This window comes from Peromyscus eremicus, chromosome 9, assembly GCF_949786415.1.
Source record: "Peromyscus eremicus chromosome 9, PerEre_H2_v1, whole genome shotgun sequence".
Classification (NCBI taxonomy): domain Eukaryota; kingdom Metazoa; phylum Chordata; class Mammalia; order Rodentia; family Cricetidae; genus Peromyscus; species Peromyscus eremicus.
Genome location: NC_081425.1, coordinates 25,561,352 through 25,576,373, shown reverse-complemented (window position 1 = coordinate 25,576,373; position 15,022 = coordinate 25,561,352). Strand labels below are relative to the sequence as shown.

The 15,022-nt window shown below is 39.5% G+C and overlaps 1 protein-coding gene across 1 annotated transcript in view; it reads right to left on the bottom strand.

Annotated features, from left to right (window-relative positions):
• Positions 1-14,102, bottom strand: part of Dach1 (dachshund family transcription factor 1) — a 390,311-nt gene extending 376,209 nt beyond the window's left edge. Inside the window, exon 1 of the mRNA XM_059274317.1 lies at positions 12,943-14,102. Coding sequence (XP_059130300.1) covers positions 12,943-13,796 — 854 coding nt within the window. The 5' untranslated portion in view covers positions 13,797-14,102. The remainder of the gene's footprint in view (positions 1-12,942) is intronic.
• Between the last annotated feature and the right edge of the window lie 920 nt (positions 14,103-15,022).

Here is a 15,022-nt window from a genome sequence, read left to right as displayed (position 1 = left end):
GTGAATGAAGTATGGCTTCAAGAAAGTTTATTCTTAGAAAATGCTTCTCTCATACACCCCTTAAGTTGGGAGAACTAACTTTAAAGCAACTCTGACAGTTCAAAGGACACTCGATAAAAGTCTCTCAAGGCTAAGTTTACATTGAAGCTTACCACCAATGTTACTTTTGAATGACCAAGACATTTTGAAATAAGTGCCAAGCCACGTAGAAACAAAACACCAATGGCTAAAGCTCAATCTCCTTTCTCTCGTTGTTTCTAATATGTACACGGGAACATCAAAATAGCCAAAGGGAGGAAAAAGCCCTCAACTGCTAACAGCACGTTAACAAAGTACAGAAACGAAAGACACTTTTCTTTGGATTTCAGCCTTGTCATTTCCAATTTTCTGCTCCTTGGACATGCTTGTATTCAAATTCTGGAACATCTATTCAGCATATCAATCCTAATTAGACAATCTGGGTCTGGAAAGGATGAGAGCTGGGTCATTTGCATAATTTAATCATAAATACTCAGTGATACATATTTCCAAATGCATTTGTACAATTATCTTTTCATCCTTGGGGCAATGGTATTAATATGATTAGGCAATATTTCTGGAAAAAACAGACAAGTATGCACTCTTTTTAACTGCAGCTTAAGGCGATATGAAAAATTAATTAATTTCTGAAGAAAATCAATTTCTCTACGTGACCACATTAGACATCGCTAAAGCAAGACTCCGAAGCCTCTCTCAATCACTCTGTTCTATCAGGCCCTTCTAAATTCTGATTAGTATGTGAACAGTTCAATAGGAAAACTGTAATGTATCAAAGAGCATCTTAAATTGTGAAGGATCTGCTCACTTTCCTGTCCGGCATTCCTCGCTCCTTTACTTAAAGGCATTGTTATTTAACCAGTCAATGAGAAGCCTGGGCTTCTGGTGTGAACTCATCTCGAGTGATCTTTTATTAATGTACATTAAGCAATTTCAAGGACAACAGGATAAGGTTACTTCTGAAATGCTTTCTCAAGAAATGGATTTATATTCTTCTAAAATAATTTAACTCACAGGAGAGTGTTTATCAGGGGGAAAAAATAGATAAAATAAGTCATTTTGAAAGTACTGCTGTCATAGGAGAGCATCGTCACATTCTTTGTAGGGGCAGAAGAACCCAGGTGGCTAATCTGATTTTTAAAAAGAGATTCTGCTTTGTATGTTAATTAGTGACAAAGAAAGAAGTGGCATTTGTGAGTTTAAATGCACTATTCTTTCCTTTATAACCAAGTAAAAAAGTAGAAATTACTGCATGCAAATATTCAATATTCATTTAATTTGCATAAAGGTGCTTGAACAAATTTTTGATTCTAACAAGCTCATTTTTCATGCGTTTTGTCTTTCATCCTAATCTAGCATCTGTCATTCCTTTTTGAAGTTATTATCGGCCCAATTCCCTCTTGGACATGGTTGCTGGGTGACCGGTATCTTAGCACCCACTTTGACAGGAACAGATGTGAATCTGATCAAGAGATTTCCCAGGGGTACCTGAAATCACAAACAACTTTTGTGAAAAACAAACAGCATTCCTGTCATGGGCCCTTATTTAGCCCACTCCCCAAAAGAAAAAGGCAAGAAAGTTTACTCCAGATCAAATGTATCATCCTAATTTTATTTCCCAAACTTAGAATAAAATATGTTAATAGAAATGAATTCTATTTTCACACTTTGGAATTGAGAAAAATCTAATCAAAACATCAACAATTTAAAACCCAGGGATTGTTTTGATCTTGGCTAAATGCTTATAGAGAGATTTCATGGTAAAGTGTTCTATTTCCTTTACAATTTTAAGTTTTTGCTAAAAAGAAAAAGGATCATTAAAAGGATAGTTCAGATAATAAGGATATTGAGAGAGAGAATTTAGTTTGTTGTCTGAGGATATATATTCTAAATAGCATGTAGAAGCCTGGGCATTATAAGCATTACTCTACTTTTAGAGAATTGTCTAAAAAAAAAAGTTTTCCCTCTTCTCTTTTCGTATACTTTTACAGTGAGTTTTTTAAAGGTTTTTGTTGTTGTTGTTGTTTGTTTGTTTTTAAATAACATAGTAAGAGTACCTTCAATCATTATTTGAAATAGAGTTTCAGAGTGCCATGGGAAGACAAAAAAACAGTCCTGGAAACTTTCATCACTGGCACTGCAAAGTCAGAATTGGTTGCCCTCCCAGCAATGTATTATTCTCAATACCAGCAAACGTAGTACCTGTCTTACCCCCTCCTTCCATCATAGTTGAAATTATGCAATGAGTCAAAGGAAACTTTTAAACTAAGTCAAACACAGCACCAGATGTTTGTGTTCTGTAAGTATGGCATTAGAGTGATTTCAGGAAATGACCCCATCACTGACGTAGTGTTTCAACTTCATTTAAATGGTAAGCATCAAGACAAGGCTGAAAAGCTGTTAGCTTCCTATGGAAGCACATGTCACGTAACAAGCCTAAAATAAGTAAATAATGTGTATTTATCACTACAAATAATGTTCCCCTGATGAACATGATTTATGCTAATGAAGATAATGGCACATTATATGTTAGAAATTTCTATGTCTCCATCCCTTTACTCAAAAGTGGTTCATTACAGAAAAACAACCTCAACTAAGAGCCTTTATAGATAGTAAGTGTAAAAGAAGCAAATGATGTTTCAGATTCCTTTTTGTTTTTAAATTGGAAAAGCAATATGCTCACTTCAACTCCAAAGTTTGGTGATGAAATTACTGAAACACTCTACCAGTGCCAGCATATGTGTGTTGCTATATCTTTTATAAACAGTGTTTTAGTGTATAGACTTTAATAAATAGTAAGTCAAACTACCTGAAAAGTAAGCATTCTTTCACCTCTCTGTAGCCTTTCAGTAGTGCAGTCTCATAAGCAAAGAGATTATGACCCTCCACACTTGTATCAACCACACACTTGAATATGTAATAAAATATTTGGATACTCTAGAAAATCTAGTTATTGTTTTTGCTATGAACCAATTGTTACCTTCAAATTTCCAACTTGAATGCATTCCACATGCTAAAGTAAAGCCAACTAAAAAACAAAGAGTGGCTTTGCACTGAAGGCATCAGTGAGCACGTTTAGTTGTTTCTAATGGAGACAAAACTAGGTCCTTTGCAAACTCCTCTGGGCATTCCAACCCAAAAGAAAATAAAATTATACCCATTTGGAATGTGACAGTAAGGAAAATGAGGCATATAAAATTTTCATATAAAATCCTTTTTCTTAAAGGTTATAGCAAGAAAAAACTCCCTTTAAAACCTTTCTTCCACGTAGGCTAGCTCACCACTGGAGAGAAAATAAGTATGCAAAAAAATGTGTTCACATTCTAATTAAATAAATTGGAGTTCAAGCTCCTTAAGTCTAGGAAGCATACATAAAAGATATGTTTTATTTTCATTAACCAACACTATTCTAACATGAGTAAACTTAAATAGCTTCAAATTTTTATGGAATTTGGTATTAATTAAAAATCACTAATGGATGATATTTTTAAATTTCCTGAGTGTAGTAGATTCCATAATATGGTAGCCAAACAGGTGTTACAAAAAAAATCAAATTTGACCCAGAAGGCTCCAATATTAAGGTTTGAATTGGGATCAGTTCATTGTTTTCCCATGGGGTAACTTGTATAAATGTAATTCTATGGTTTCATAAAAGCAGGTCAAGTTTCCATCCCTGGGGGTCTTTTGGCAATTTGAAGCATGGAAGCACTGTTCCTGGCTACAAGTTCAAATCTGCATGTCCTGTAAATGGTGTGAAAAAGAATAAAAGCGGAGAAAACCAGACATGCAATCATTTTGGTTATCCTTATCACATGTCTGAAAATCCTTAGAAGTAAAATAAAGATATCAGAATCTCAAGCCATAAAATATTTTGAGGCTACTTCAATTACTTATCATTTTTCCCTACTAACCTACTGCAAAACAGATGACGTGAAATGTGAGGTTACAAATATTTATTTCTATTTGAATTACCAACTGAAAAGATGGACTTCCTGTAAAATAAATAGGCATAAAGTTTATCTACTTTGGACAAGTTTGGGTTTTATCCTTTGTGATTCTAGAACCTAAGCTGAAGTTGAACATTTTAAATGGACAAGGTATTTTTTTATAAGCATCATTCTATCTTGCAAAACAAAAAAGTGTGTGCACACTTGCACTTTTACCACTGATGCGGTGACTTGACAAGTGCCACGGAATGATTGAGAAAGTGATTGATTTCGACTCATCTGGATCTTTACCAAGTGTTTTCAAAGACAATTACAGTCTGGTGCAAGAAGTGGTAATACACATCTCCTTATGTAGACACGAAGATTAACCCACTGACCTCCCCCTCAGCTCAGCTCACTGATGGCAAAGCCTTTAAAGAAGCTACTTCTCTTAAGGTTATGGAGCTATTTTCTCATAATGTATCCACTGATTCTTAAAGGTAAGCTTCCTCTAAAGCCCCAAAAGGAACAAAGTATACAACAAAAATCCTGAAGTAAGAACATAAAGCATATTTATTTAGTATTATTAAGAAATGCCTAGACTTTTGCATCTAATCTAATCCCTACTTATACATATAATTCTCATCAGTACACTCTAAATAGAGAATGAATAGTACATTTTATTCATCATAAAAATACTTAGGAAAATGTATTAAGTTTTGGTTATTGTCCTAACAGTGATATATCCTTACAAATTTTAATTATATTTAAAGCATTTAAGTGCAAATTACTACTTCCTTACTCTAAAATTCAGTTCCATTTTCTTGACAAATGTAAGTGTAAAGTAAAATATGTTTTCAAAATGTGTTTTATGCTTTGATGAATTACAAACATGAAAATTAAGGATAATTCTAGAGTAGGTCATTTGTCCTCTGGCCTACGTCCAAAAGTTGCAAATGTGCATATGTATGTATATGTATATATATATATACATATATATATGTAAAGTTTTTTGTCTAAATATATTATAATTATTTACATCATTAACACATTGACATCAAATGGAATAAAATTCACATAAGTAAAAATATCCACGCAGATATCTCTAAACTATTGGTAAAAGTGATACACCTGTTGCACACACAAGGCTATCTATCATAATATAAATGTATGGCTGGCAACCTGAAAAATAAAAGTGGTTTAGGTCATTTTCTTAAAGTTCAAAGGTCTGTAAAGCTAACAAGTGTCCCACTGAAGAAATATCCCTTCTGAGAATAAGGTTAAATAAAGTTTAAATATTTAATTGTGAAATAAGAATAGAGTTGAAAGTATCAGTAGATTTTATCATAGCTGTAATGAACTCCAAAGTTTCAACTTCAAGTCATTTACTTGATTGGCACATCAATGGATGTCTTTAAAATAATAATACTATTATTAGTACATTCTCTTAATTGTGTTAATAGAAGTTCAGAATATTATTTATGATTTTAAGAAAATATTTCACATGCCAGGTGAATAAAATACGTCTTGATTAACATTAACATTGCTTTTGTTAAGATATGGTTAGTATGCCTTAACTTAAATTAAGAAGTATTTATCCCAGAAGTTTCTGTTTCCATTATGCACTTGCCTTTCAACTGGTCAGATTTCCTGATATATAATTTGATAATCCTTGCTAAAACAGTGAGACTATTTTTTCCTACTGTGCTGAAAAAAAAAAAACCCAAACTGTTTAGAAGCATTTGATACTATATAAAGCCAAAGACAATTTAACATTGTGAATTGTTTCTACTTTGTATTTACTTTGTTTTTTTCTACTGAGGAAAGATTCCATTATTCAATGTGACTCATAAAATTTAGCCTGCATGGTATCGCCTCTTTCAATGTTCACTCAGTGAACTATTAAACATGCTTTAATATATATCAAATTTTATCAAACAAATACACTCTTTTCAAATTTCTCTACTAGAATGTAGATGGTTTACATATAAAAACCATGCTGGAAAAAAAAAAAAAACTCCTGAACTTATTCCTCTTATTTAGGTAAAACTAAGTATAGCTTGACCAACTTCACTTTCAACCCTTGGTAAGCACCAATCTAACCTGCTGTTCTAAGTTCAACGTTTAAGATTCCATATATAAGTTAACTAATGTAGTATTTGTCTTTCTGTGCCTGGCTTAGATCAAGTTAACAACTTTCTAGAAATGTGGGTGCTTTATAGGTATTGTACTCTGCCTAGAAAACGACAGTTCTGAATTCTGCATTTAGATTCCTATTCTCTCTATCTCTAGTGAGTGCTCATCATTGCTCTCTAAACTTGTTTTGTAAAGTAACTGGCTATTCACCGTTCTGCTATGCTGCAAAGTTGGGGATACTGCATTACAATTATATTACAAAAAAAAATTAAGACCAATTAAATGACACTGAGTTTTCCAGTTTAAAAAGTTACTTTTACAACTTGCAATCAAATCTCATGTGTTTAAAAACAAAAAGGAATCCCAGATTGAAATATTGGACCACCTCTAAGTCATTTGTGATTAGATGACAAGACTGCATTTTTAACAAACCATCTATTGACAAGTCTGATTTCCAATCTAGAAGAATCTAAAGATGAATTTCAACTGGGAAATTGAGAATGTTGTTTCTTATGTAAAAATCCATTGGAGTATACACAGACAATTTGAATGCACTTGGCTTGAAGTCCTTGGCTTGGATGATGTGCTAACTTGGATCATTTTCTCATAGGATTGGACGTGTATTTGTAAGTAGACAGTTGTGCACAAATTCAATCATTCACTGCCGACAGCTAAGCAAGAATGACCACACAGTTAACAGACCACCAGAACACTCTGGAATAAATGTGTGTGTGTGTGTGTGTGTGTGTGTGTGTGTGTGTGTGTGTGAAGCCAGTTAATCCAATAATAGTTTATTACAACAAACTGTGAATATCTTATCCTAGATATTCCTGGTTTCCAAAACATTACTTTGTTAACTGGTATACTCTTCTATCAAAGTCATTTGTGTATGCAGCACATATTAGAAAAAGCAAATATTAATCAATAAGAGACAGTTTATAAAAAATAACTATTATGTCATAAAAATACTTCTGAATAAAAATATTTCTTGAAAACTTATAAGGAAAATAAATACATTTAATATCTTGTGGATTTGGGTTTTCAGAGAGCCTCTGCTAGGCCTGAGGTAAATATATCAGTTAAGTAACCATCTTCAATACTACTCTCCCCTAAGCTCAATTAATTGGTTTTGAATTGAACATTTCTGCCTTAAACAACAATGAACACAGCAAACACTATGGTAAAGAAGCACTTGGGTGTCATCTCAAAGGCTGAAAATATGAATGCATTCTTATCTAGAATATTTAAGTTGGGCATTCATATAAGTATTTATTCTTATACACAAATATCTCACACTGACCAATCAGAATCTACCACCTCAGAACAGAAACTGGTACATGCTAGCCAATGATAATCTCATTACAGGTTTTTATAACAGTTTAAATGTAAAATGATGAAACCTCAAGTGAACTGCATTTTAAACACTCAGATAGTTCTCAGCAACTTCATGTTCCTATTTCCAAAGCATATGATTTGATGGGACATTTTTGTGTTGACAGCCTGAAAATGATAGCTAGAAAAATAAAATTCAGACAAAGTTGAACTGTAGCAAACTAAAACATACTTGCAATCAAAACAATGAATCAAAAGCGGTAAACTCACCTGTACCTACTTAGAAGGCAGATTTCAAACTGTTTTCTTCAGGCAAAGATTCAAAGGGAGACTACTTACAACCTGTGAGAGTTCCACTTCCTACTGCATTTTGCAATAGCTGTATTTTGTATTGCTAGAATAATGTCATTAAAATAACCATTTTACCTGATTGGCAAAGACAGTTGTAGGAAACAACTGGGTAAAACAACTTGAGGAGGAAATATAATACTGATTGATAGTCAAATCACAGTGTTCTTAAAAATGACAACTACTTGGTTGCACATTAAGCTAATTTGCAAATGCTACTGACATTCCAGAAACAAAACATCAAATGGGAAACAATAAAGCATATTATGTTTTTGTATGTTGGTGAATCACACATAGTAAATCGCCAAAGAAAGGAGTGATTTATGCTTAAATCCTGCCAAGACTTTAATCAATATTGGGTGTCACATCCCAGGGGACTGGAGGAGGTAAGTGAGGCAAAAAGAAGGTGTCTAATATTGTCTCAGTAATTTACATGCAACCCCATGAAATTCAGTAGATTAAACAAAACAAGACAACAACAAGCATTGACTAACAAAGAGGTCATTTTAAAGATCTGTATCGAATTTACTGTGTAAGGAAACTGGACATGAGGGCTATCTTATTCATTTTAGATGATATTTGAAGCTTTAAACATAAAATACTATTTGTGAAAATCAAATTTATTGTCTCATACCATAGACTAAAACTGTATTTTTCTAAAAGGAAAACAATTTATAACCATTTGTATTTTTGACAATATTAATTATATTTAAGACTAATTTCAAGGAAGGAAGCAGACTAAATAAATACTAGCTATGTAACTCAAAAACTTACAATCTATACTACAAGCTGATCAATATCAATCAGTCCTAGGGTGATATCCTCATATCTAATTCATATATTAGTTATCATACTATCATTTTCTAACATTTGTAAACCAGAAAGAAATAAGTTATAAAACCAAACTAACTTTCGTATTTTATGGCTTGGTCATCTAATCATGTCGCTTTCTTTTTGAAATATTATAAAATGAGACACTTGGTTTTATAGGAACCATTAATCTACCGTAACACAAAAACTTCAAAAGCATAGTTTCTTCATATGAAATAATTCTTGAATTTCTCTGTGCCAAGCATCATGATTGTCTGTCAGAAGTGAATGAATCTGGATTTGTATTAAAAGTCCCACATGAATGCAAAGCAGGCAACGAGGAAAATGTTAAATAAATACTGCCCCAGCTTTCTATCTTTATTAAAATCCTGACAAGAAAAATAAAGCAAAGAATTAAGGGAAAATGTACTTCTTACACTAAAATTATATTCAGATATGACCCTGAAACATATAAGCCTTGGTACATCTTCAAATTTATGTTCACAGACAGTATCTACTTTAAAAATAAAGGAATACTCTTATCAATATATGTGTATACATGTAAAAGGTTGGATATAAGGTAGTCTACTTAAGTTAAAAAAACTCCATAAATCTCAGGCCACATAGACGCCGAGTCCTAGTCTGCCTTAAAAGATACAGAGACAAAAATCATCTTCTGGCAATAGGAAGAAAGTAAGCATTTCAGATAACATGATGCAAGAGCCACTTTTTATTACATGAATTCACAGAAAAATCGAACCTTAACCCAAATCTAAAAACAAGCAATTGACTGACACAAACAGACTTGACCATGTACATAATTACTTTTTTTGTTGTTGTTATTTAATGGTTAGCAGTTAATTAACTGACCTCTGTTGCAACAGCCAAGTTCAGACAACTAATGTTTAGTTTTAAAATAATAATTGGAGGAAACAGACCAAGGTCAGACTTTGCCTTTTAACAACTTTCAAACGCATTTCCTTACATTTTCTTTCATGTCTTGAGACTATACTTTTTAGCTTTACTGTCTAGAAGGTGATAGTGCCTTTTTCATCTCCTAGTGGTAATGACAGATGGCCTCAACATTTACTCTGATTTTCATAGAGAGCATACTAATTCAATAGCCCCAAGCAAATTAAATCGACTTTAAGATTTGCTACTGTTCCTGAGTCACTCTCAAGGAGTTTATTAACATTTCTTTCCTTTGGCATCACTTTGGTTCCTCAAATTCCCTGAAATTTAAATATTGCTAAGAGTTCTCATTAGATATATACATCTTATAAGCTGCTGAGAGTACTAAGATTTGATCTCTCTCTCTCTCTCTCTCTCTCTCTCTCTCTCTCTCTCTCTCTCTCTCTCTCTCTCTCTCACACACACACACACACACACACACACACAGAGAGAGAGAGAGAGAGAGAGAGAGAGAAAGAGAGAGAGAGAGAGAGAGTATTTATATAGTTAATATATATGGGTAATTTTATTGCTTCTACATTTTCAATAATACATTGCAAATTTTCCCTTTGGTCTGTTAAATACCCAGGACAGAAAGAAACTGAGTGTAAAAGTCACTCTAATCTAAATTCACAAAAATAAAACCTTAACACCAAAGCAAAAAACTGGATTTAAATGAAAAAACAAATTTAGGTTTTTTTAAGTTCAAAATGCAAAGCATTCAGGCTATTGCTTTCAAAATAAAGAAATGAAAGGGTAATCCTAGTAATTACCATTAAAATAGTAATGTGTTCTGTGCAAATTGCATAGTTTGGTGAGAGACAGTTCAAATGCATGTTTCCCTTCCTTGACCTGTGGCAGAGTTAGGAGAACCTCTGCATGTATCCAAACCTTCTCAGGTGAACTTGCAGAATTCCCATGTATTGAAGTTGAGCAGGCTCTTTAGTTGACATAAAATAAAAATTTAGAAGTTAATCAGCACTTCCCGTGGTTAAGAATAACTTAAAGTAGGACTTTAAAACAATACATTTAGTCACAAAATATTAAGGCCAAGTGAAATATAATTAGGGTACAGATTAGTTATTTTTAAATAACTACTGGGTTTGACTTATCTTTGGTCTTGCAACTTAAGACTCTAGAACCGTTGGGAGCCTCTGGGAAGGAAAAATGTAAGGAAGAAGAGAATGAGGAGAAGGAGGACCAAGAAGAGTAGGTGGGGGAAAGAAAGAAAAAAGAAAACTTAAAAAAAATGGTAACTTTAAGACTATCCTCCAATTATATGATGAAAACTTCCATTTAAAGTCTTAGAATCATAACATCACATAGCCATTGCAAGGAATTCTCACTGTGTGTGTGTGTGTGTGTGTGTGTGTGTGTGTGTGTGTGTGCAAATATGTAAAAGGTTCCAGCGTCAGAAACACACAATGACGGTTGTGAGAAATGCAGACACCTCATCAATAAAGAGAAAAACAGCATCTCAATTTGTCACGGAGTCAATGTGGCAACAGAAGTATCTGAACTGACTTCTAATTTTGCCTTGCATTGTTCATAACTCAAGAACAATATTTTGCCTTACTGCTGATAGATTTTACGTCGGGTTTTGGACAAATATTTTGTCTTCTGGACAACCAAGAATGACAGTTATCTGACTAAATGGCGTTTAGTGATCAGCGTGCCCACCCATGCCCACTGCCATCTGGCCATACACCAAATCCAGCAGGAGCATGTGTGCGCGCGCATATGCGCCCTCAGGACGGGGACACACACACACACACACACACACACACACACACACACACACAGAGTTGAAAGCAGAGGTCAAGACCTAGGCATCTTTAATTCTTAAAAAGAACGGTAACTAACTAAACGCGGAAAAGAATTTTTAGCTGAGTCAGTTAAGTCGGGGATGGAGTTCCACTCTTTTTCCGTTTCTTCCTAGGCCCTACAGAGGACGAGTCTCTAAGAAGAAATAGCTGGTGCCTTTTGGCCCCTTTTTCCTTCAGGTTGCAGCTATTGCGTTCTCAGCTTCCCGCTCCAGTTCCCGTAGCTCTGCTAAGAGCCCATGCTTTCCTTCTCTCACTATTTAAGCTTGTTTTAAAGGTACCAAAGTTGTTTATGAATCTCTTCGCCCAGTTCACAAGTGTCTCCTTCAGATCTCTAACTTTCCCTACTCTCTTCCTCCCAGAACCTCTGAACTTCTTCCTCTGCAAGCAGCGGGCTGGATCATTTCGACCCCGAAACTGACAAGTTGCCCCACTCCCGCCCCCTCTCGGTAGATCCTCCCCCACTGAGCGTCCATTAGCATAAAACTGGTTGGGTCAGGGACTGTCCCAAGGCCTCCTCGGTGCTCGCACTTTATCAAGGAAAACTAGGAGGAAAGTATTCAAGCCCTTAGCATCCTAGGGCAAAAGGTCCACCTGCTCTTTTCCTGAGCTATTAGCCTCAGAAAAGAAAGAAGTAAGACTGGTAAATTGCACTTAGGAAAGAGCGCGAGCAAGTTCTCTTTCTTCCCCACCTCTGCAGTTCAGCTTCCAAGAGGCTGGGGCACCAGGTCACCGCCTAAAGAATATGTTTGTGTCCCCTCACGTCTGCCCCGGGGCAAACGTACTCCATTTTTTCCTTTAAACACACACACACACACACACACACACACACACACACACACACAGATGGGATAGACACACAGACGCGCGTGAGCACACACACACACACACACACACACACACACACACACACACAGATCCGCCCGCACAGAGACTCCTTCCCTACACAAGCTTCCCTCCGGGATTTCGGGGCTGAACTCCCCCGCGTAAACTCTCTTGGATCACCCCTGCTCTTCTCCCAGCCCCAGGTACTGTTCCCCTGATTACTTCCTGGCACCACTCTTGGCTGCCAGACTACCCTCGTTTCTTCCTAGAGTACCCCCTATCCCGGAGCGCATCCCCCAGCTTCCTAACCCTGCGGGCTTAGGGTCACGACCTCCCTCCTCCCCTTGAGGTGCCCAGAGGCTTCCGGAGGAACCTCGTCCCAGGAGTGCACACGCGGGCAGTAGTGCCCAGATAGGGTGCCAGCCGGTCGCCAGCACGCCCAGGAAGGGGCTGCGACTCCTGGGAAAGCGCCTTCCTCCTGCTCCCCTCTCTATGCATCCCAAGCTCAGAGGCAGCCCAGCCCGAAAGCCCTGGGGAGCACCCAGACGCCCCGGCCGGCACAGAGCAGTGCGGACTGGTCCAGGAGGTCGGGCGAAGGAGACTAGCCCCGGGGACCCAGAGGAGAGGGCCGCGCTCGTCCAGGCGCATAGCTCGCGGACGCGCGGAGCGGGCGGCGCCGGGAAGGGAGTGAGGGAAGGGCGAGGAGGAGGGTGGGAGAGGACCGGGGCGACGGGAGGTTCCCCTCCGCTCTTTACCTGGCATTGGTGCAGTCATTGTAGAGGGTCTCGAAGTCCTTCCTGGAGATGAGTTTGCAGCGGTTCACTCCGGGCTGGATGGCCCCCAGTCCCCTCAGGATGCGAACCTGTTCCACATTGCACACCACCGGCGTGATCTCCAGCCGCTTCAGCTTGGTGTAGACGGTGTGCAAGCCCCCCACCAAGTGCTTCAGAAACAGGTCGAAAGCCTGGGGCAAGCAGATCAGCTCGCAGCCCTCCACCGTGAAGGAAGCCACTTTGGCCCCCCTCAGATCCACCATTTTGCACTCATTATTCTGGGGGGTGTTTTCCACTGGGGACGGGGTTGAGTACACAGGTTTCCCGGGGAGGGGGCCGCAGCTGCTGCTGCTACTGCTGCTGCTGCTGCTACTGCTGCTGCTGCTACTGCTGCTGCTGCTACTGCTACTGCTGCTGCTGCTGCTGCTGCTGCCGGTGCTCGCGGTGATGGGGGTGCTGGAGGCGCCGCCGCCGCCAGCGCTAATGCCGCCGCCGCCGCTCCCGGCCGCCAGGCTGGGGTTGCAGTTGCTCCCGCCGCCGCCGCCGCCGCCGCCGCCGCCTCCGTTGCCGCCGCTGCCACCGCCGCCTCCGCTGCCGCCGCCGCCGCCACCAGGAGAGGTGACTGTGGCCGCCACCGAAGAAGAAGCAGAAGAGGAGATGGGCTCCGGCCGGAACAGAGTTGGCCCAGAGGACGCCGGGGGTCCGAGGGACGGAGCCGGAGACGAGGTCGCCGAGGAGGTGGAGGTGGTGGTGCCGGAGGAGGAAGCAGACGTGGAGATCGGGGGTTGAGGGGGGACCAGCTGGGTCGGAGGGATCAAAGCCGCCGGCACTGCCATGGTCACATATAAGGGGAAACAGAAGGAGGAGAAGCGAGGGGGAAAAGTTGCCACACACCCCCCAGAGGGGAAGGGGGAGAAAGAGGGACAAGGATCGAGGGGGGGCAGCGACCACAACCACTATAGGAAGGGAACCCGGGCTGGAGAGGAGAGAGAGAGAGAGGGAGAGAAGGGGAGAAAACGAGGTGAGGGTAAGAAAAGAGCGAGCGCTGGAGGGGCGAGCGCGAGAGGCGCTCGAGAGAGAAACGCACAAAAGTGTCCCGCAAGTCGAAATGCGAGTCCTCTCCCGGGGCTGGGATCGCGGGCTGCTCTGGAGGGGGGTTGGGGGGGAGGACGGGGAGGGTCGGCTGGTGGTTCGTGGGTCCCGCTCTAGCACAAAGTTAAGGATGAAGGTGAAAAGGAGGAGGGTTGAGGGACTTGGGTTCTCCCTGGCAAGTACATTGATCAAAGATTGAGAGGGGAATGACAGAGAGAAAATGAGCTGAAAGTGCAGGCTGCCGGCTGGACGAGTTGTTGTTGTCACACGGTGCAGAGGGGAGGAGCTCCGGATACTTGAAATACCCTTTGAAGCCGCGAAAACCTCACTCACTAGTATTAACCCAAATTATCCAACCAGGAACTCGGAGCACAGACTCCGAGAGCGCGAGACGGAGGAGGGGAGGGGGGTAGGAAAGGAGGGAGGGTACAGGGAGAAAGAGTGGGAGGGAAGCCCTAGAAAAGCAGGGGCTCAAGAGTGGGGCTCCGAGGGAGGGAGGGAGGGGGAGGGAGGGAGAGAGAGAGAGAGAGAGAGAGAGAGAGAGAGAGAGAGAGAGAGAGAGAGAGAGAGAGAGAGAGAGAGAGAGATCTACTTCTCTCGCATTGCCACCGTTACATCGCTAGCCTTCTACTCTTTGGCTTCCAGGAAGACTCCTAGCTTTCCCCCACACACCCCAAGAAAGGTTCTGAGCAATCGCTTGCCAACTGAAAGAGCCCCGGCTCAGCTGCCAGCTCACCTTCAGGGATTTAGGATAAAACAGCCGCCCCCCACCACCCCGCCCTCGTGCGCGTTTGTGCAACGAGTTACAAAAGGAAACACATCCCCAGCTCATGACTGTGGAGCAATTATTATTTGAGGAAAATCACATGTAAGCAAAGTGTACTATCTTATGTATCTGATGCTTTTAACCTAGATTAAAAATATTTGTATAAAGATAGAAAGATTTCAGGATAGTTTTCAAGTTGCGAGG